Source organism: Heptranchias perlo, chromosome 18, assembly GCF_035084215.1.
Source record: "Heptranchias perlo isolate sHepPer1 chromosome 18, sHepPer1.hap1, whole genome shotgun sequence".
NCBI lineage: Eukaryota > Metazoa > Chordata > Chondrichthyes > Hexanchiformes > Hexanchidae > Heptranchias > Heptranchias perlo.
This window is the reverse complement of record NC_090342.1, coordinates 57,583,145-57,606,646: the sequence shown is the minus strand read 5'-3', so window position 1 is coordinate 57,606,646 and position 23,502 is coordinate 57,583,145. Positions and strand designations below refer to the sequence as shown.

General features: G+C 44.8%; 1 protein-coding gene across 2 annotated transcripts in view; it reads right to left on the bottom strand.

The window, feature by feature from the left end:
• LOC137334893 (lysine-specific demethylase 7B-like) overlaps positions 1-23,502 on the bottom strand; it is a 176,162-nt gene that overhangs the window by 119,583 nt on the left and 33,077 nt on the right. For both annotated transcript variants that reach the window (XM_067999963.1, XM_067999965.1), the window contains one exon: positions 3,199-3,284. In XM_067999963.1, coding sequence (XP_067856064.1) covers positions 3,199-3,284 — 86 coding nt within the window. The remainder of the gene's footprint in view (positions 1-3,198; positions 3,285-23,502) is intronic.

The window sequence follows — 23,502 nt, the reverse complement described above, 5'->3', positions numbered from 1 at the left end:
AGGAACAGTGCAATGGACACACAGAGGCTCTCACTCAGAGACACATGCAAGTATAGGCTATGCAGGTAACAGCCCCACATCTGTGGTTCAGTTGCATTGATAGAGGTTGCTATAGGAGCATCACCCTGGACTTAACCCATACTATACCCCGAGTGCTTGATGGGCCAGTGTAGGGCAAGATAAACCCACACTCAATAACAACAGCAAGAGCAGAGAGGGGAAAGGTTTCATATCTCAGGTTTGAGAGAAAAGAATTAGGTGTAAACCTGTCCACCCATCATTTAATATCGAGCGAAGCCTGTCATTTAGACCCTCGTACATCACCATAAAAGTTTGGCTGGGAAGGTTCTCAATGAAAGGCCACCTGCTGAAAAGGCTCTACATATAATTAATGACCAGACAGTTTCAGCTAACTGCTTGTGTGTTGTGTCATGTTACAATTCAGATGTATGGAATCAGAGTCCATCAAGGAAGTACAGCTATAGGATCCAAAAAAGAGCAGGATGGAGAAAAAGAAGAGAATTATGCTGTGTCTGAACACTGCAGTCAGTGTCTGGGCTGGTTGACAAACGTTTTTTATTTGTTTAAACATAAGTGTAGGACTATTATACTTTTGAAGGTAATAGTGAGGCATACTATCAGTCATATCGAGCCACAAATGGAATATGCAGGCCAAGCTGAGTAAAACTAGGCTGAACCTTTGTGAGGCTGGGGAAGGCCTGACAGGAAAACAATGCAAAACATGTGCCTGCAGCAGAATCATTGCCCCCAGAGAAATGGAAAAGGAAAGGTGCTAATGGGGTTGCCCTCACTGAGATACCTAGTCAGGGTGGCATTAATGAGGCTCATCTAAGTATCAAATACAATTTGATGACATTTCTTTTAAAATGAAAGGGATTATTCTAATCTGCTCTATCATTGGTACGGCCACATTTGACTGATGTGGAAGTTTGGTTGTCCCATTTTCAAAGGACACAAGGAAGAGGGTTCAAAGAAGAGTGACAATCTGGCCCTTTCAAGTTAAGACTTGGCCACACAAATAAACCTTCTTGGTGGGAGTGGTGTGGGAAGGAAGGGTTCCATTTCATGGGACACTGGCACCAGTACTGGGACAGGAAAGGGCTGTACCGTTGGGACAGACTCCACCTGAACCGGGCTAGGACCAGGGTCCTAGCGGAAAGGAATTTAAGCTAGTATTTCGGGGTGGGGGGGGGCCTCAGGTGGAAAAGGTAGTTTAAATAATAATTCTAAAACAAATGAAAAGGAAGAGAGTAGAGGAGATTATGCTTTAGGCACTACAGGTAAAGAGAAAACTAAAAGATGTAAAGTAATTAAATCAGGAGAGAGAAATAAGAAACGTGTGAGAAAAACAATATTAGATCAGAAGGACAGGTTAGGGTGTGTGGCCCAAATAAGCATTCTTTATACAAACGCACGGAGTATAAGGAAAAATTGAATAAATTGCAGGCTCAAATTCAACTTAGAGGGTACGACATGGTAGCCATTACTGAGACATGGTTGCAAGACGGTCAGGACTGGGAACTGAATATTCCAGGTTATAAGGTCTATAGGAAGGATGGGGAAACTGGTAGAGGGGGAGGAGTAGCCTTAGTGATTAAGAATGAAATTACTTCAATAAGAAAGGATATAACGAGAGGTGAGCAGGCAGTGGAGACTATAAGGGTAGAATTAAGAAATAGAAGACTGTAGTGGGAGTTGTGTATAGGCCCTCTGGCAGCAGCTGTGAAGTGGCAGAATGTATAAATGCAGAGATGAGACAGGCATGTAGCAAAGGCAGAGTGGTTTTAATGGAGGATTTTAACTTTCATATAGATTGGGATAAGCAGATGAGTTCATGTCAGAAAGGTTACAAATTTCCTGCGTGTGTTCAGGAAAACTTTCTGTAACAATATGTCCTCGAACCAACAAGGGGACAGGCCATATTAGATTTAATAATGAGTAATGAGCCAGATTTAGTTTAACTGCCTAATGGTGCGAGAACATTTATTTAATAGTGATCATAATATGATCGAGTTCAACTGTGTGTTTGAAAGGGAGAAACCCGTATCAGCTACTAAGATTCTAAATTTAGGTAAGGCCGACTTCAATGGGATGAGGCAGACTGTCCACAGTAAACTGGACAAATCTGTTAATGAGTAAAATGACAGATGATCAGTGGGAGGTGTTCAAAAAAGAATTTAACATGATACAGAACCAGTTTATTCCCCTAAGGGGCAAGAACTCTACTTGCCAAAAAAGTGGGGGGGGGGGGGGGCGGGGAAAAGAGAAGGGATTTCTGTCACTGATCCCACCAAAATCTGCAGGGTCATGGGACATCCCTTGGTTTAAACACCACTAGTGGGTCCCATGCTGTTCAGGGCACATTTAGGGTGCCTGCCTTGTATCACTGGCCTCAAAGGTTGCTGGTTCCATGGGTAGGTGGGTGGGTGGGGAGGGGGAAGAAGTGGTGTGAAGTGCTGGATCATCTCCCCCCCTCTCCCCAAGAAACCTGAACGTTCCGCAAGTGACCCCGTGCTGCCAGACCCTGGAGTATATGCTGCTGGCATTCACATCTTTGGTGACTGCGCTAAGCCTCCTCTTCAACTGTCCAATGGGACATCGTGCCCATCTGAGGGGAACAGTATGTGCTTCCTCTCCCAAATAGGATCCAGTAACATCTCCACCATCCAAAAAACAAGGTGCTCGATCACTCACTGACATCTCTATGAACCTGGACACTTTGTTCACGCTCTTTGCAAAGTCTCTTTCAGCTGCTGACTGACAGCAACATGCAGTTTTCCTGTCCCTTACCAGCAAGCTACCGATCCCAGGCACTATTCAAGCCTGTAGCTCGCTCACAGGAGCTAAATAAGGTTAAACCCAGAAAATGGGCCAGGTTCAACTCTGCTGCCCCAGGTGGGGCTAATCCCACCTTACCCTGCTGGCCTGTTCCTATCAGGAGAGAAGTACACAAACCCAAGTAGGGCCTGGCTCAGCCAGCAAGGGTTGCAATGCCAGGGAAGGACTGAAAAACCCATCTTGCAAAGACTTTTACATTTATTTAAATAGAAAACATCTCAAATTCAGGATGGGGAGGGACGAAGAATGAACGTCAGCATTCCACCCTCAAAAAAGGTTTTAAAAGGCAATTTGCATAGTAAGATGTTTCCTTGCGATGATTTCCAGATTTATACTCACTCAGCGAGGCTCCATGTAATATGGCACAATTGGGACAGTGGTACAAGTCAATGTCGACAGCATGATGCTCCTCCACTCGTACACAGCTGAAACACAGAACACAAAATACAAATCTAGACATACCCTATACAGAGGGGAACAGGCACTTCTAAACCATGGCACACTACCATGGCAGCACCAAGAACCACTGTGGCCATCCTAGTCTTAGTCCAAATGAATAGTCCAGCACCGCTGGCATCACACAGTAAATGGATTCTACATGTCCCTTTGGAATGTCACCAACTAGACTGCTGCCGAAAAGTACGCCACGGGCATGGAATATCGTAATGCCCTAATCCTCCAGGACTCGACTCCCACAGGGGCCAGCTGGTAAAGGCAGTGTGTAACTCGATAACCCTGGGCTTCACTCCCAGTCTGATTTCTGCCCAGGTGCCATTGGGGTGCTAAAGATAGTCTCAGTGCCCCTCAGCAGCGGAGGAGACAATCAGCAAATACAATCGCCACCTTGGTCCCAGGGAGATGCCGAGGGTCCCAGGCTGCATCCCTTGCTCCCCCTCCGTTTTTGCCTAAATCCCCTCCTCTTCCCCAATCATCACTACCCTCTCCGTCTCTCCTTGGTTCCCCTTCTCCCTACCCATTGTCTTCCCATTCTCCCTCTCCCTACGTTCCTCTCATATTTGCCCCTCCTATCCTTTTCCTTTTTGCCCTACCTCATCTATTAATTCTCTCTTTTCCCCATCTCTTCAAATCTTTCATCTCCCCATTCTCCCTTCTGCTCTTTTCAGTTCCCCTTCTTTACCCACTCTCCATTCATCTGTTAAGTGTAACATGCTAGTGGTTCCTAAAGCTCTCCACCACTGGGGGTTTTCCTCGCCTCAAGTCTCGGTCTGTTGTAGACTAATTGATAGCGATTGATTACTATGATTAGTCAATGACTCTATTATCATTGTATCACGTGACTACCAGGTAGAAGGCAAACTAGATGGACCCTGGTCATTTGTCAGTTAGCAATTCCTATGTTCCTTCCTGCTTTTACCCTAAAGTTCCCATTCCCTCCCTGATTTCCCCATCTTTAAGTCTCAATTCCCCACTTTCCCCATCACCACATCTTTTGTTATGACCCCTTCATTCTCCCTTCATTCCCCCTCAATCGACCACCATACCCCCAATTTTTTTTTGCAGCAGTTAACCCGTCTCCCCATGACTAGCAACAACTTGCATTTATATAGCGCCTTTAATGTAGTAAAACGTCCCAAGGTGCTTCACAGGAGCGATTATCAAACAAAATTTGACACTGAGCCACCTAAGGAGATATTAGGACAGGTGACCAAAAGCTTGCTTAAAGAGGTAGGTTTTAAGGAGCATATTAAAGAGAGAGGTAGAGAGATGGAGAGGTTTCGGGAGGGAATTCCAGAGATTAGGGCCTAGGCAGCTGAAGGTGGAGCAATGAAAATCGGGGATGCGCAAGAGGCTAGAATCGGTGAGGCGCAGAGATCTCGGAGGGTTGTAAGGCTGGAGGAGGTTACAGAGATAGGAAGGTGGAGGGATTTGAAAACAAGGATGAGAATTTTAAATTCGAGGCACTGCTGGACTGGGAGCCAATGTAGGTCAGCAAGCACAAGGGTGATGGGTGAACAGGACCTGGTGCAAATTAGGTTACGGGCAGCAAAATTTTGGATGAGTTCAAGTTTACAGAGTTTAAGCACTGCTACCCAATCTGTGCGAGTTCCCCAGCACTGAACTGCGAAAATGGCATCTTCATTTTCAAAGCGTTCATGGCACCTGTGATGTATTTGCTGGGCCAGGGAAAGGAAAACAGCAGATCCAGGAGAGGAGGAGTAGGACAGTCCCAATCAAACACATTTAAAATAAAAAGGAATCAAAATCAAAATACTGCAAGTGCTGTAACTCTGAAACAAAAACAGAAAATGCCAAAAACACTCAGTTCTGATAAAGGGTCTATACCTGAACTGTTAACTCCTCTTCTCTCCACAGATCCTGACTGACCTGCTTACAATGTTTTGCTTAAAATAAAATCTGTTCAACTAAAACTTTAATTGAATTGAAAATAAAAGTTGAAATTTAAACTGAACAGAATTCCCAGAGGCATTTGGAAGTGGCAGGCTGCAAGGGCAATCTCAAACTTTAAGAAGATCGAAATGAACTTAATAATATTGCCCTCTGGAAACTTGACAGCCGAGTGAAGTTTAAAATATAAAACCCGGGAGGACCAGCAGAGCTGCCTAGAGCTGGGAAGACTGAAGGTAAGTCTGAGGGTAAGTATACATACTTATAAAGTTATACCCAGCATTACACCCAGGCACTGCAAAATTGTGACACAGCAAATAAGTGTGATACAGGAATTGTGCACTGGATGCAAATCTACAGACCTTCCATTGTACTGCTCACAGCAAGTTGGAGGATATGGTTTTTATACCATGTAGGGAATAACATCAGGGACACTGCTTTATGGTGACTGAATACATCTAGTTCCATTTTTATTAAGTGGTATTCTGGGATCTCTCCTGGTATATTGGGGATTAAATGAGTGGTGTTTATATTCTATATATACTCCTTTATTCACTATGTATTTAATCTTTTTATCCATTACCCTTGTTAAAGATGAGGATACACAGCAGGATGCACCAATTGGATGTAGGTGCCTTGTATTTACACGTACCCCACTGGTTACAGCCTGCCAACCCGAAAATGACTCGTTTATTCCTACTATGTTTTCTGTCCGTTAACCAATCCTCAATCAACACTATTACCCCCAATCCCATGAGCCTTAATCTTGTGTAACAATCTTTTATGTGGCAACTTATCGAATGCCTTTTGAAAATCCAAATATACTACATCCACTGATTCCCCCTTATCTAACCTGCTAGTTACACCCTAGTGACAGTCCAGATTATGTGCTCAAGACTGTGGAATGGAGCTCAAACCCACAACCTTCTGACTCAGAAGCGAGAGTGCTGCCACTGAGCCATGACTGACATCTTGAAAGTTTAAAAAAAAGCTTTGATTTAAACAATTAGTTGAAAATCTAGTCACATTTATCATGCACACTGAATCTGCCTTTAGGTAAAAGACTCAAGGCTCTGGGCAAAAATATCAAGGTAGATAAATCTCCGGGACCTGATGAAATGTATCCCAGGACGTTATGGGAGGTTAGGGAGGAAATTGTGGGTCCCCTAGCAGAGATATTTGAATCATCCACCGCTACAGGTGAGGTGCCTGAAGATTGGAGGGTAGCAAATGTTGTGCCTTTGTTTAAGAAGGGCGGCAGGGAAAAGCCTGGGAACTACAGACCAGTGAGCCTGACATCTGTAGTGGGTAAGTTGTTAGAGGGTATTCTGAGGGACAGAATCTACAGGCATTTGGAGAGGCAGGGACTAATTAGGAACAGTCAGCATGGTTTTGTGAGAGGAAAATCATGTCTCACGAATTTGATTGAGTTTTTTGAAGGGGTAACCAAGAAGATAGATGAGGGCTGTGCAGTAGACGTGGTCTACATGGACTTCAGCAAAGCATTTGACAAGGTACCGCATGATAGGTTGTTACATAAGGTTAAATCTCATGGGATCCAAGGTGAGGTAGCCAATTGGATACAAAATTGGCTTGACGACAGAAGACAGAGGGTGGTTGTCGAGGGTTGTTTTTCAAACTGGATGCCTGTGTCCAGCGGTGTGCCTCAGGGATCGGTGCTGGGTCCGCTGTTATTTGTTATTTATATTAATGATTTGGATGAGAATTTAGGAGGCATGGTTAGTAAGTTTGCAGATGACACCAAGATTGGTGGCATTGTGGACAGTGAAGAAGGTTATCTAGGATTGCAACGGGATCTTGATAAATTGGGCCAGTGGGCCGATGAATGGCAGATGGAGTTTAATTTAGATAAATGTGAGGTGATGCATTTTGGTAGATCGAATCGGGCCAGGACCTACTCCGTTAATGGTAGGGCGTTGGGGAGAGTTATAGAACAAAGAGATCTAGGAGTACAGATTCATAGCTCCTTGAAAGTGGAGTCACAGGTGGATAGGGTGGTGAAGAAGGCATTCAGCATGCTTGGTTTCATTGGTCAGAACATTGAATGCAGGAGTCGGGATGTCTTGTTGAAGTTGTACAGGGCATTGGTGAGGCCGCACTTGGAGTACTGTGTACAGTTCTGGTCACCCTATTATAGAAAGGATATTATTAAACTAGAAAGAGTGCAGAAAAGATTTACTAGGATGCTACCGGGACTTGATGGTTTGACTTACAGGGAGAGGTTAGACAGACTGGGACTTTATTCCCTGGAGAGTAGGAGGTTAAGGGGTGATCTTATAGAAGTCTATAAAATAATGAGGGGCATAGATAAGGTCGATAGTCAAAATCTTTTCCCAAAGGTAGGGGAGTCTATAACGAGGGGGCACAGATTTAAGGTGAGAGGGGAGAGATACAAAAGGATCCAGAGGGGCAATTTTTTCACTCAAAGGGTGGTGAGTGTCTGGAACGAGCTGCCAGAGGCAGTAGTAGAGGCGGGTACAATTTTGTCTTTTAAAAAGCATTTGGACAGTTACATGGGTAAGATGGGTATCGAGGGATATGGGCCAAGTGCAGGCAATTGGGACTAGCTTAGTGGTATAAACTGGGCGACATGGACATGTTGGGCCGAAGGGCCTGTTTCCATGTTGTAACTTCTATGATTCTATGATTCTATAAAATCTATGTTTTCGGGAGAAGCTAAGGCCTTCATGTAAAAACTTTAGACTGGGTATTGTGCAATGAGAAAGGATTAATTAACAATCTTGTTGTCTGGGGTCCCTTAGGGAAGAGCGACCATAACATGATAGAATTCCTCATTAAGATGGAGAGTGAAGAAGATGAATCCGAAACTAGGGTCCTGAATCTAAATAAAGGAAATTATCAAAGTATGAGGTGCGAGTTGGCTATCATAGATTGGGGAACTTTACTAAAAGGGACGATGGTTGAAAGGCAATGGCTAATATTTAAAGAACATGTGCAGAAATTACAACTATTATTCATTCTTGTCTGGCACAAAAATAAAACAGGAAAGGTGGCTCAACCGTGGCTTACAAAAGAAATTAGGGATAGTATTAGATCCAAAGAGGAGGCATATAAAATTGCCAGAAAACGCAGCAAGCCTGAGGATTGGGAGCAGTTCAGAATTCAGCAAAGGAGGATAAAGAGATTGATTAAGAGGGGAAAAATAGATTATGAGAGTAAACTAGCAGGGGACATAAAAACTGACTGTAAAAGCTTCTAGAAATATGTCAAGAGAAAAAGATTAGTGAAGAGAAATGTAGGCCCCTTACAGTCAGAAATGGGAGAAATTATAATGGGGAACAAAGAAATGGCAGAACAATTAAACATATACTTTGGTTCTGTCTTCACAATGGAGGACACAAATAACCTGCCAGAAATGTTAGGGAACCAAGGGTCTCGTGAGAGGGAGGAACTGAAGGAAACCAGTATTAGTAAAAAAAAAGTGCTAGGGAAATTAATGGGGCTAAAAGCTGACAAATCCCCAGGGCCTGATAATCTACATCCCAGAGTACTAAAGGAAGTGGCCCTGGGAATAGTGGATGCATTGGTGATCATCTTCCAAAATTCTATAGACTCTGGAACAGTTCCTACAGATTGGAGGTTGGCAAATGTAACCCCACTATTTAAAAAAGGAGGGAGAGAAAAAACAGGGAATTACAGACCTGTTAGCCTAACATCAGTAGTGGGGAAAATGCTAGAGTCTATTATAAAAGATGTGATAACAGAACACTTGGAGGGCATTAATGGGATTGGACAAAGTCAGCATGGGTTTATGAAAGGGAAATCATGCATAACAAATCTACTGGAGTTTTTTGAGGAGGTAACTAGTAGAATAGATAGGGGAGAACCAGTGGATGTGGTGTACTTGGATTTTCAGAAGGCTTTTGATAAGGTCCCACACGAGAGGTTAGTGTGCAAAATTAAAGCACATGGGATTGGGGGGAATATACTGGCATGGATTGAGAATTGGTTGACAGACAGGAAACAGAGTAGGAATAAATGGGTCTTTTTCCGGGTGGCAGGCAGTGACTAGTGGGGTACTGCAGGGATCAGTGCTATTCACAATATATATCAATGATTTGGACGAGGGAACTGAATGTAACATTTCCAAGTTTGCAGACGACACAAAGCTGGGGTGGAATGTGAGCTGTGAGGAGGATGCAAAGAGGCTCCAATGTGATTTAGACAAGTTGGGTGAGTGGGCAAGAATATGGCAGATGCAGTATAACGTGGAGAAATGTGAGGTTATCCACTTTGGTTGTAAAAATAGAAAGGCAGATTATCTGAATGGTGATAGACTAGGAAAAGGGGAGGTGCAATGAGACCTGGGTGTCCTTGTACACCAGTCGCTGAAAGCGAGCATTCAGGTGCAGCAAGCAGTTAAGAAGGCGAAAGGTATGTTGGCCTTCATTGCAAGAGGATTTGAGTACAGGAGCAGGGATGTCTTACTGCAGTTATACAGAGCCTTGGTGAGACCACATCTGGAGTATTGTGTGCAGTTTTGGTCTCCTTATCTGAGGAAGGATGTCCTTGCCATGGAGGGAGTGCAACAAAGGTTTACCAGACTGATTCCTGGGATGGCAGGACTGACGTATGAGAAGAGATTGGGTCGACTAGGCCTATATTCACTAGAGTTTAGAAGAATGAGAGGTGATCTCATCAAAACATATAAAATTCTAACAGGACTAGACAGACTAGATGCAGGGAGGATGTTCCCAATGGCTGGGGAGTCCAGAATCAGGGGTCACAGTCTCAGGATACGGGGTATGCCATTCAGAACCGAGATGAGGAGAAATTTCTTCACTCAGAGGGTGGTGAACCTGTGGAATTTTCTATCACAGAAGGCATTGGAGGCCAAGTCATTAGATGTATTCAAGAAGGAGACAGATATATTTCTTAATGCTAAAGGGATCAAGGGATATGGGGAAAAAGCGGGAACAGGCTACTGAGTTGGATGATCAGCCATGATCATTTTGAATGGCGGAGCAGGCCCGAAGGGCTGAATTGGCCTACTCTTGCTCCTATTTTCTATGTTTCTATGTTTACCGAAGGCAAATAAAAGACTCAACAGGCAAGTTACATTTTATTTGATATTTTTATTTTGTTTGGAACCTTATTTTGAACATTAAACATTTCAGTTGCAAGAAACAGGAATGGTTGCTTTCCTAGGTTTCCAATAGTTCCTCATTCTCAGTGTAGTGCCCTAGTTGCTTTCCTTGCTTTAGATTCATACATTCTCTATCTCTTAAGTAACCAGTTGCTGCTGCTGCTTTACTTTACGTCAATCAGTAATATATTTTGGTGAAAGTGTGACAACACAGAAGTAAATGCAAGGCTTTTAATACATTTAATACATTATTGATTATAGATACACATACAAAAAACTACACATTCACAAATCTATACATGCCTGTATAGTGTGAAATCAGTGTCACACTGTCACTTCGGGTACCATACTTGGAACAGGTGATTTAATGCAAATTTCTTGTATCCTAATATCTTTTGGATGATGCGAAAATGTATTCAGTTTACTGTAGATTTCTTGAGTGTCATCTTGGCTCTAGTAGCATAGTCCCTTCTATAACTCTGAAGGGGTTCAGTGGTAGCACATGCTTACCTGGCAAGGGAAGTGCTATGATCAAGTGTTGAATCACCTATTACCAGTTTAAGCTTTGCCGACGTAGAGGTGGATCCTCATGCTGGCCGGAGACCGGTCTAATACCTTTCTCCAGTCGAGTGAAAACTAAATCACAGTGGACATGGCGACAGGGGCTCACCGAGCACCTGGGCATGGGGTGCGAAATACCGTCAGGCTGAATGCAAGGCCAGGCGATGGAAGCTCGCTGTGGTAGCGGAATGTCTTTGTGACGAAGGTCCTGTGGTTTCAAGGCTGCGCACACCTTCTGTGTGCAAGACCTCCCGAGGAACGGATACTTCAACATGACCTTCAGAGATATCGCAGGATGCCAGGAGATGCTCCAGGCCTTCAAGGAGAAGGGGAAGGGCCGTTGTCGCTCTTCACGCTCCCGCAGGTGAAGGGACGGACGGTGATGGTCCACATGTTCAACCCGCATGTGCCCGTCGCAGATGTGCTGATGTTCCTCAGGAGATACGTGGACAGAGCAGATCGGAGCATCAACATCGCGGACATGTTCAGGATCTGAACCAGCAAGAGGAACATCCAGGCAACGCTGAGGGCGGATGCAGAGGGAAAGATCGCTCACCTCCCCTCAAGCTTTGCGATTGGAACAAGTCGTGGGTATGTGATGTACCTGCGGCAGCCCAGAGTGTGTGACGTCCCTGCAGCAAACCTGGGCGTGAGCCGGCCTCCTGCAAGGCGGTGATATTCAGGAACTGCAGGAAGGAGGGCCACCAGACATTGGAATGTCAGGAGGCCAAGTGCTGCAACCTGTGGGAGAGGCTGATCACCTGTACAAGACCTGCCCAAACTGCAGACACAGCTACGCATAGGCAGCGAGAAGTGAGGTGACGCAGGAGAAGAGAGCAGTAGTCATGGCTGCCCCAAGGGAGTCCAGACCCCTCACCCCCGCTGTGGACCCCCGTGAAAGAGCCAACAACCAGGAGGAGGACAAAGAGCAGGAAGGGAGTGTCGAGGAAAGCAACCAAACCCCAAGACTATCCTTGAGCACACAGAACCGATGGAAAGTGAACCAGGGTCAGAAGGAGGATGGACCACACGGGAAAAGAAAAAAAGAGGAAGTCCTGTAGGAGCAGAGGAACTGACGCCAAATGGTGGGACCAGCAGCACGAAGCACTTAGAGTCCCCAATGGACAGCAGCAGCCACTCCTTGGCTGATGAAAAAGGAGAGAGACCCAGCTATCATCAGGGAAGTGGAAAAACGTGACAGCGACCAGTGACACACACAGCACGCACCACGAACCCAGGAGCAGTAACACCCAGCTCCAGGACTCCGGGAGCAGCGACGGGGAGAGCGAGGTCCCCCCAACTCCGGGAGCAGTGACGGGGAGAGCGAGGTCCCCCAATTCTGGGACACTGGGAGCAGCGATGAGGAGAGCGAGGTCCCCCAACTCCGGGAGCAACACGACGGTCAAGGAGCGTGAACCCCCAGCGAAGGCCGAGAAGCATGGATCTCATGGACACACCATCCCACGAGACTCCACCAATGACCCCCGAGCGCAGATACTCCCCGAAGGGAGGACAGACCTCGCACCTCAGTCCAAGGACAGTCAAGTAGTTTGTGCACACCACTCAAATGCAGAATCCGGACCAAAGGATGGAAGCAGACGGTAATGTAGAACCCGGATCGATGCAATTGTAGGATCTTATATTTTTGGCCTTTTTTATTTTAAATGGCTTTAAAAATCGCATCAGTCAACATGCATAGTGTTAGAGCGACTCTGCAATGTGCTGCGACCCTGAATTACCTGTCCAGGGTCAAAGGGGACCTACTGTTCTTGCAGGAGTGCAAACCCCAGGAGCGGGACTCAGTGCAACCAATCTCCAGGATGCTAGGAACCCTGTAACAGTGCTGTCAAACTCCAGGACCCCCTCTCCAGCTCTGGCAAATCCTAGAACAACACGAGTGCAATAAAGTCCTAGACCGACCCGCTCCCCCCACCCCCATCATAGTACTGCAAAAGCACAGGACATCATCCCCTCAGTGCTGCAAAATCACAGGACTCCCTCCCTCGACCTGAAACGTTAACTCTTTCTTTTTCTACAGATGCTGCCTAACCTGCTGCCTATTTCCAGCATTTTCTGTTTTTACTTCAGATTTCCAGCCTCCAAAGTATTTTGCTTTTGTTTTAGTGTCTGTCATCTTGGCTTTAAAAAACACCATGACTAAAAGTTGTATACATAGGGAAAGAAACATCTAGTAATAATAAAAAGACTAGTCATTTCCAGTTTCATGGAAAGATGGACATAAAAACATGGAAAAATCATGGCACAGGAGGCCATTCGGCCCATCGTGCCTGTGCTGGTCAAGATACAACCACCCAGCCTAATCCCACTTTCCAGTACTTGGTCCGTAGCCCTGTAGGTTACAGCACTTCAGGTGCACATCCAAGTACTTTTTAAATGTGATGAGGGTTTCTGCCTCTACCACCCTTTCAGGCAGTGAGTTCCAGACTCCCACCACCCTCTGGGTGAAAAAAATGATTCCTCAGCTCCCCTCTAATCCTTCTACCAACCACTTTAAATCTATGCCCCCTGGTTATTGACCTCACTGCTAAGGGAAATAAGTCCTTCCTATCCACTCTATCTATGCCCCTCATAATTTTCTACACTTCAATTAAATCACCCCTCAGCCTCCTCTGTTCCAAAGAAAACAACCCCAGCCAATCCAATCTTTCCTCATGGCTAAAATTCTCCAGTCCAGGCAACATCCTCGTAAATCTCCTCTGCACCCTTTCTGTGCAATTACATCCTTCCAGTAATGTGGTGACCAGAACTGTACGCAGTACTCAAGCTGTGGCCTAACTAGCGTTTTATACAGTTCTAGCATAACCTCCCTGCTCTTATATTCTATGCCTTGGCTAATAAAGGAAAGCATCCCATATGCCGCCTTAACCACCTTATCTACCTGTCCTGCTACCTTCAGAGATCTGTGGACATGCACTCCAAGGTCCCTCTCTTCCTCCACACCTCTCAGTATCTTCCCATTATTGTGTATGCCCTTGCCTTGTTTGCCCTCCCCAAATGCATTGCCTCACACTTCTCTGGATTGAATTCCATTTGCCACTTTTCTGCCCACTTGACCAGTTCATTGATATCTTCCTGCAGTCCACAGCTTTCCTCCTATCAACCACACGGCCAATTTTTGTAACATCTGCAAACTTCTTAATCATGCTCCCTATATTTAAGAGTAAATCATTGATAAATATCACAAAAAGCAAGGGACCTAGTACTACTTTTTTAAAAATTCGTTCATGGGATGTGGGTGTCGCTGGCGAGGCCAGCATTTATTGCCCATCCCTAATTGCCCTTGAGAAGGTGGTGGTGAGCCGCCTTCTTGAATCGCTGCAGTCCATGAGGTGAAGGTTCTCCCACAGTGCTGTTAGGTAGGTAGTTCCAGGATTTTGACCCAGCGACGATGAAGGAACGGCGATATATTTCCAAGTCGGGATGGTGAGTGACTTGGAGGGGAACGTGCAGGTGGTGCTGTTCCCATGTGCCTGCTGCTCGTGTCCTTGTGGGTGGTAGAGGTCGCGGGTTTGGGAGGTGCTATCGAAGAAGCCTTGGTGAGTTGCTGCAGTGCATCCTGTGGATGGTACACACTGCAGCCACTGAGCGCTGGTGAAGGGAGTGAATGTTTAGGGTGGTGGATGGGGTGCCAATCAAATGGGCTGCATTGTCCTGGATGGTGTTGAGCTTCTTGAGTGTTGTTGGAACTGCACTCATCCAGGTAAGTGGACAGTATTCCATCACACTCCTGACTTGTGCCTTCTGGATGGTGGAAAGGCTTTGGGGAGTCAGGAAGTGAGTCACTTGCCGCAGAATACCCAGCCTCTGACCTGCTCTTGTAGCCACAGTATTTATATGGCTGGTCCAGTTAAGTTTCTGGTCAATGGTGACCTCCAGGATGTTGATGGTAGGGGATTTGGCAATGGTAATGCCATTGAATATCATGGGGAGATGGTTAGACTCTCTCTTGTTGCAGATGGTCATTGCCTGGCACTTGTCTGGCACGAATGTTACTTGCCACTTACCAGCCCAAGCCTGGATGTTGTCCAGGTCTTGCTGCATGCGGGCTCGGACTGCTTTATTATTTGAGGTTGTGAATAGAACTGAACACTGTGCAATCAGCGAACATCCCCATTTCTGACCTTATGATGGAGGGAAGGTCATTGATGAAGCAGCTGAAGATGGTTGGGCCTAGGACACTGCCCTGAGGAACTCCTGCAGCAATGTCCTGGGGCTGAGATGATTGGCCTCCAACAACCACTACCATCTTCCTTTGTGCTAGGTATGACTCCAGCCACTGGAGAGTTTTCCCCCTGATTCCCATTGACTTCAATTTTACTCGGGCTCCTTGGTGCCACACTCGATCAAATGCTGCCTTGATGTCAAGGGCAGTCACTCTCACCTCACCTCTGGAATTCAGCTCTTTGGACCAAGGCTGTAATGAGGTCTGGAGCCGAGTGGTCCGGGCGGAACCCAAACTGTGCTTCGGTGAGCAGATTATTGGTGAGTAAGTGCCGCTTGATAGCACTGTCGACGACACCGTCCATCGCTTTGCTGATGATTGAGAGTAGACTGATGGGGCGGTAATTGGCCGGATTGGATTTGTCCTGCTTTTTGTGGACAGGACATACCTGGGCAATTTTCCACATTGTCGGGTAGATGCCAGTGTTGTAGATGTCCTGGAACAGCTTGGCTAGAGGCGCAGCTAGTTCTGGAGCACAAGTCTTCAGCACGACAGCCGGGACATTGTCGGGGCCCATAGCCTTTGCTGTATCCAGTGCACTCAGCCGTTTCTTGATATCACGTGGAGTGAATCGAATTGGCTGAAGACTGGCTTCTGTGATGGTGGGGATATCGGGAGGAGGCAGAGATGGATCATCCACTCGGCACTTCTGGCTGAAGATGGTTGCAAACGCTTCAAGCCTTGTCTTTTGCACTCATGTGCTGGACTCCGCCATCATTGAGGATGGGGATGTTTACAGAGCCTCCTCCTCCCGTTAGCCTTGTGGAACCCCACTGGAAACAGCCTTCCAGTCACATAAACACCCTTCCACCATTATCCTTTGCTTCCTGCCACTCAACCAATTTTGGATCCAACTAGCCACTTTCCCTTGGATCCCATGGGCTTTTACTTTTTTGACCAGTCTGCCATGTGGGACCTTGTCAAAAGCCTTGCTAAAATCCATGTACACTACATCAAACACGTTACACCCTCATCGACCCTACTTGTTACCTCCTCAAAAAATTCAATCAAGTTGTTAGACACGCCCTTCCATTGACAAATCCATGTTGACTGTCCTTGATTAATCCATGCCTTTCTAACTGATGGTTTATGCTGTCGCTCAGAATTGATTCCAATAATTTGCCCACCACCAAGGTTAAGCTGACTGGCCTGCAATTACTCGGTCTATCCTTGTCTCCCTTTTTAAACAATGGTACAACGTTAGCAGTCCTCCAATCCTCCGGCACCATGCCTGTACCCAGGGAGGATTGGAAAATGATGGTCAGAGCCTCCACTATTTCCTCCCTTGCTTCTTTTAACAGCCTGGGATACATTTCATCTGGGCCTGGCGATTTATCTACTTTCAAAGATGCTAAACCCCTTAATACTTCCTCTCTCACTATGTTTATCCCATCCAATATTTCACACTCCTCCTTAACTACAATCTCTGCATTGTCCCCCTCTTTTGTGAAGGCAGACACAAAGTATCCATAATTAAGAAATTTGATGCCCAAAACAGCAGTAAAAATCCCACAATTCCAAGCAACAAAAAAGCAATCTCACATATTTGGTTACCATAAATCAGGAGCCCAGTTAATCATAGAATCTTACATCATAGAAGGAGGCCATTTGACCAGTCGTGTCTGTGCCTGTGCCTGCTCTTTGAAAGAGCTGCCCAATTTAGTCCCACACCCCAGCTTTTTCCCCATAATCCTGCAAATCAGTCCTCTTCAAGTACATGTCCAGTTGCCTTTTGAATGTTCCTCTGGAATCTGCTTCCACCACCCTTTCAGGTAGTGCATTCCAGATCATAACAACCCTGTGTGAAAACATTTATCCTAATTTCCCTTCTAGTTTGTTTGCCAATTATTTCAAATCTGTGTCCTCTGGTTACCGATCCACTTGCCAGTGGAAACAGTTTCTCCCTACTTGCTCTATCAAAACCCCTCACAATTTTGGACACCTTTATTAAATCTTAGCCTTCTCTGCTCTATGGAGAACAACCCCAGCTTCTCCAATTTATCCACATAATTGAAGTCCCTCATCCCTGGTAACATCCTGATAAACCGCCTCTACACCCTCTCCAAGGCCACGGCATCCTTCCTGAAGTGTAGTGCCCAGAATTGAACACAATACTCCAGTTGAGGCCTAACCAGTGATTTGTACAGGTTTAGCATAACTTCCTTGGTTTTGTGTTCAATGTCCCTATTTACAAAGCCAAGTATCCCAGACGCTTTCTTAATCACCTTATCAACCTGCCCTGCCACCTTCAAAGAGTTGTGAATATGCACCCCCAGTTCTATCTGCTCTTGCATTTCCCTCAAAATAATGCATTATGTTACATGGCAGGATACCCGTTATAAACCACATATTCGACAATTCACCACGAGTAATGCCACACGACATACACTGAAAATACTCTAAACATTTGACGTATACAAGTATCTCCTGTCAATCACAGCTCAGACATTACTTTGTCTAAAACAAAGTTCTGTATCAGAGTGAGCAGCTCAAGTATGCCCCACCTCAGTTCAAACTTGTGTCATCTGACTAGCAGATGTGCAAATTCGTTCATTGTGATTGGCTCATATACAAGTGGAAAGTGAACCAATCAATCACAAATTCTTTATGCACAGTCTCCATCAGCCTATTCTCCCTCAACCTCCTGACCCCACACAGGTTCGTGAAACAACACAATTCATCGTGGGAATAACACGCAAAAATGTAACATTCTGCCAGACACATTTTACCATGCCCAGAAAATTTCCCCACTTCCTTCAGAAATCCATCTATCAAGTGTCGCCCTCTGAGGCCTCACTCCTGTCACAGACCTGGACCTCAATTTTCACATTCGTGCTGACATCCTTACCCCCAGTGCAGCTGCTTTCTAGCTCTCTAGAACAGTCCTGAAGACCACCTTGGAAGATCCACTATTATATCAGTCTCAAGTCTGTGCCCATCAGCCCCACTCCTGCCCTGTTACTGCCATACTCACCTGATTCATTCTCAGTCTACCCCAGGCCAGCCTGACCTGTGTCCCTGACTCCCACCTCCGATAGCTTTCAATACATCCTGCTCCGTCCAGCCCCCTTCTCCACCGCTAGTCCAGCCTCTCATGTACACCTGCCCCATTCCTGAATCATTCCAAGCCTCTGTGGCCTGTTTAGTGCTAAACAGTAGCTTTAGGCTCTGAACAGGTTTTAAACTGTATTTCCTGAGTGTAAGTTAGCAACAGTGAACCTGGAACATCGGGTGTTGGGTTTTTATCTGGTTTATCACCTATCCCAGGAGATCACACGGTGTGGGGTGGAGAGTGTAAATATTGAGATATCTTGCGTATCATGATGTGGACCAGAAGGTCTTTTCCTGTCCGTCCTTGTTCGTATGTATCATGGGCATTAAAAAACGTAAGAAGCAAAAATTATCATTTTTTTTTCAATGCAGTACTGAGACATCTTAAATTGTGTTTAAAACCACTAGAGATACATTAATTCCCAAGATCTATTCCTTCCCCGTCATGCTTTCCTCTTTAAACATCGATTCTATGTGTACTAGTCCTGGATTAATATAGGATTCAAATAATCAAAAATGCTAGAAAACCTCCTTCCTTCAGATGAGACATTAAACTAAGGCCCCCTCTGCCCTTTCAGGTGGACGTAAAAGATTGCACGGCCACTATTGGAAGAAGAGCAGGGGAGTTCACCCCGGTGCCCTGGGCCAATATTTATCCTTCAACCAACATCACTGACAGATGATCTGGTCATTTATCTCATTGCTGTTTGTGGGATCTTGCTGTGCGCAAGTTGGCTGCCACGTTTCCTACTTTACAACAGTGACTATCAAAAGTATTTCATTGGTTGTAAAGTGCTTTGGATCGTCCATTAGCCATGATTCTGTTGTCTGTCCTTTAATCATTTCCTATCCTCAATGTCATTCTCCCTTTATTATCATGTCACTTCATATTAACAACAAGCCTCCTATAACGCACCTTATCAAATGCCTTTTTAAAATCCACGAACAGAACATCCACAACTCTTATCAATACATTATTTGATCAATAAATTCAAATTTTTCAGACGTGACTTTCCTTTTACAAATCTGCGCTGGCTATCCCATAATGTGGCCTTTGAAAGCATGCTGATGTTACGCTGACTGGTCTGTAGTTACCTGGTTTATCCCCTTTTTGAACGAGATGTTTAGGCAGCCCTCCAGTCCTCTAGCAGAGCTTCCAAATCTAAGGATGTTTGAAAGATTGTGGTCTGAGCCTCTGCTATTTCCTCTCTGACTTCCCTCAGCATTCTAGGGTATTTGTCACAGGGTCACGAGTGTAGTAGCTATGTTACTGGACTAGCAAAATAAAGGCCTGGACTAGTAATCTGGAAAACATGAGTTTTTTGGCCATTTGAGAATTTGAATTCAGTTTAAGAAAATCTGGAAATAAAAAGCTGGTATCAGTAAAAGTGACACTTGGATTATGGCAAAAACCCAACTGGTTCAATGACGTCCTTTAGGGAAGGAAACCTGCTGTTCTTAACCGGTCTGGCTTATATGTGACTCCAGTCTCACACCAACATGGCCGACTCTTATCTACCCTCTGAAGTATTACCACCTTCTCAGGGCAACTAGGGCCGGGCAATAAATGCCGGCTTTGCCAGCAACGCCCACACCTCCCAGAATGAATTTTAAAAACATTTCACCAGGGCCCAGTGCCTTTTCCACTGAGTTCCAACATTTTTGTCAGTACTAGTTTCTTATCAATAATTATTGTATTTGATTGTTCCACCTTCTCCTCTAGTACGCCTTCAATCCCATTTCCACACTGTGAAAACAGGTAATAATATCTTCACCATTCCTTCATAAGAAAATTTCCTTTTTCATCTCTATTCAGTGCGACCCTTCTTTTAACTATTCTTTTATTTTTTGTGTTTATAAAATGCTTTAGTTCCCTGCCAGGTCTTTCTTCATTCCCTCTTACACTTCCTAATCTTTTTCACAGCCCCTCTCTACTTTTATACTTTGAGGATTTCTTTAGTATTCTTGGCCCTTGATTGGCCGTCTCCCTCTTTTTAATGCTTCATTTAATTTGAATTTCTCGACTCATCCAAGTAACTGCAACATTTGGTGCTCCACCATTTCTTCTCGAGGGACAATGTCTCATAATATACCCAAAACATTTCCTGTTTCAACCTTTCTTCATTGCCTCATCTGACAGGTGTTTTCCTGTCTGTGTTAGTTCCAATTTTACCTCCTTGAAATTGGCTTTTTTCTCAGTCAAGTAACTTGATCTTTGACTGTTCTCCCTCCTTTATATTGAACTTAATTATGTTGTGCTCGCTGTTCCCTAGATGCTCTCTGACTCTTCCATTATCTATTTGTCCCACTTCATTTTCTAGAACTAGTTCCACACTGCCTGTCTCCTTGTTCGACTAAACGCAGACTGATCCAGAAAGGGGTCCTGGACGCTGTAGAAAGCCCTTTCCTTCTTAACTTACATTACTCTTAGCCCAGTCTATCTTTGGAGAACTAGTCACCCATTATGACTTTATTGTTACTGCATTTTTCTCATTTGCCAACATATCTCTCTCTCTACTTCCTTTCTATAATATACTCCCAATAAAGGAGCTGTTCCTTAACTCTAACCAAGTAAACTCACCTTATTTTTACTCTCCATTTCATTCCCACAATCTTTGATGAACATTGCCCCCCTTTTTCCTACTCTGTCCCTCCTCAATATTTTGTAACCAGGAATATTCAGCTCCCAGTCCTGCCATAGCCTAAACCGTGTCTTGTACTGTTATTACATTATTCCCACCAGTACAATTTGTGCCTCTAGCTCACTAACTTCAGTCACAATACTTTGTTCATTTACATACACACATCTCAAACCTGCCTGTCTGTTTGGCCATCTTACTCATACTATTCCATCTTTATAACTTCCCTGTTTTTCTCTTTCATCTTTCCTACACTCCTTGTCCTTTTTGCGTCCTTATCTTGTATATTCCTATCCCCCCTGGGTCTCTTCTGGTCAAGTGTCTGGTGTAGTCTAGAGGGTGTTCTGTACAGCCTGTTTTGCCACCTTATAATACCAGTCTTTATTCTGTAACCTAATTCTCTTTCACTATTCCTATTAAGTTTGTTCATGATTGCACTGACAATCATTCTACCATTTTGGATCAACATCCTGTTGGCTTTGTTCACTGCATCAATTTCAAAATTCTCGTCCACAATCTCACCACCCCACCGCCCACCGCACCCAACCCCACCTCTACAACCTCCTCCAGCCCAATGGTCCAGCCAGTGTCCTGCAGACTTCGATTCAGGCCTCCTCTGCACCCCGTTCACTCTGATCGGCCCATCAGTAGCAGAACCTTCACCCATCTGGGTGCATTTTCTGTGTTTAAGGCGCATTTTCTGTGTTTAAGGCACATTTAAAAGCAAGTTGTTCCATAATTCAGTGGTTGAATTTCTCCCCAGCATAGTCTGCCTTCAGTGAAAGCTTTTCTCCATTGTACTCGCAGTGGTGCGAATGACTGGTGTTCCACATCTGGCTGGTGTCATCTGACTTATTGATTTTTTCCCCCCCACAGTTCACCTGCTAGGCAGGCCTCTCAATTACCTTGGCTATACAGAAACTCCCAAGCTATCTCCTGCTTTGTACGATGCGCCAGTAAACCGAACAGATGTTGATGAACAGCTGGTTACTGCAACTGTTCACGCATCAAGCTCCCCAGCACTTTAGATGACAATATTGCATTTCATATTGTGTATAAACTCTATTTGAAGAGACATTTAATGCTTAGGCTCTTTCCCACTATAGAGATACAATACAGCACTTGTAAATTCAAAAAAACAGTTTAACTTAGCTTTATAAACAATTTGTACTGTCTGATTTAAAATATTATAAATAGAATACCTTAAGATATCCCAACCCTGGACAGCTTGTCACACAAATTATATTCTGATCCCACAAGCGGTTGGGCTTTCTACAGAAATTAACCTTCTGCTGTCACAATTACCTTGGCTATACAGAAACTCCCAAGCTATCTCCTGCTTTGGGGTTCTGACTATCTAGAGGGAGCCATACTCTACATCTAATCTACAGTACTCTGTGCTGTACCTGCTTTGGGAGTGTTTGATGGGACAGTTTAGAGGGAGCTTTACTCTGTATCTAACCAGGCTACCATTTGAAAACTAGTTAGCTGGGCTTAAACATAGAACTTAGGCTGCTGGCTGCAAGGCTCCAAACTAACTGCAGACTGGCAAACGACGACACCCAATATAGTCCTGTAATATGAGCCCTCCCACCAAGCTGTCCGGCAAAGATGATTGAGGCCAATCAAATGGCTATGTCCCCTCTTCTCAAAGGCCTCAGACACAGTTGGCAATCAAACCCAAGACCTCAGGCCTGATTCTGTGTCTCTGCATCAAGGCAGCATGAGACCAACTTTGTAGCTATCAGTGCAGTACTGAGGGAATGCAGCACTGTTAGAGTAGCACTGTTAGAGTTGCCATCTTTTAGATGAGATATTAAAGAGGCCCTGTCTGCCCTCTCAGATGGATGTACAAGATCCCATGGCACTATTGGAAGAAGAGCAGTTCTCCTGTCTTGATTAACATTTATCCCTCAACCAACTAACAGATTACCTGATCATGTATCTCATTGTCGTTTGTGGGACCTTACTGTGCACAAATTGGTTGTCATGTTTCCCTGAACTACAAGTGACGACACGTCAAAAGTACTTCATTAGTTGTAAAGTGCTGTTGGATGTCCTGAGGTGGCGAAAGGCACGATATAAAAAGGTAATTTATTTTTCCTTACACTGAAACAAACGGCAATCAACAACTGCATCGATCATTGTTACTTGGATCAAATAGCCAGTCAACAATATTGAATGGTACAAATATGAGACAGCAAGCTCACACTGGTCAATAGGTCAAAATAGGAGAGAAATTCAGGATTACTTGGAAGAAAGAACTTGTATTTATACCGCATCTCATTGTCTCTTTCAGGACGTCCCAGAACACTTTTAAAATGTAGACACTGGTGTGGTGGCAAAGACAGCAGCCATTTTGCCCACAGCGAGATCCCAAAACAGAATGATGAACGACCAGTTGATCTGTTTTTGGTTTTGTTGGATAGGTGAGGAGTGTTGCCTGAGACACCAGGGGAATTTTGCTTTTCTTCATATAGTGACATGACACAACATCAACAACTTGCATTTATATAGCGCCTTTAACATAGTAAAATATCCCGAGACGCTTCACAGGAGCGATGATCAAACAAAATATGACACCGAGCCACATAAGGAGATAGAACAGCCCTTTAGAAGGCAGCTCACCACCACCTTCTCAAGGGCAATTAGGG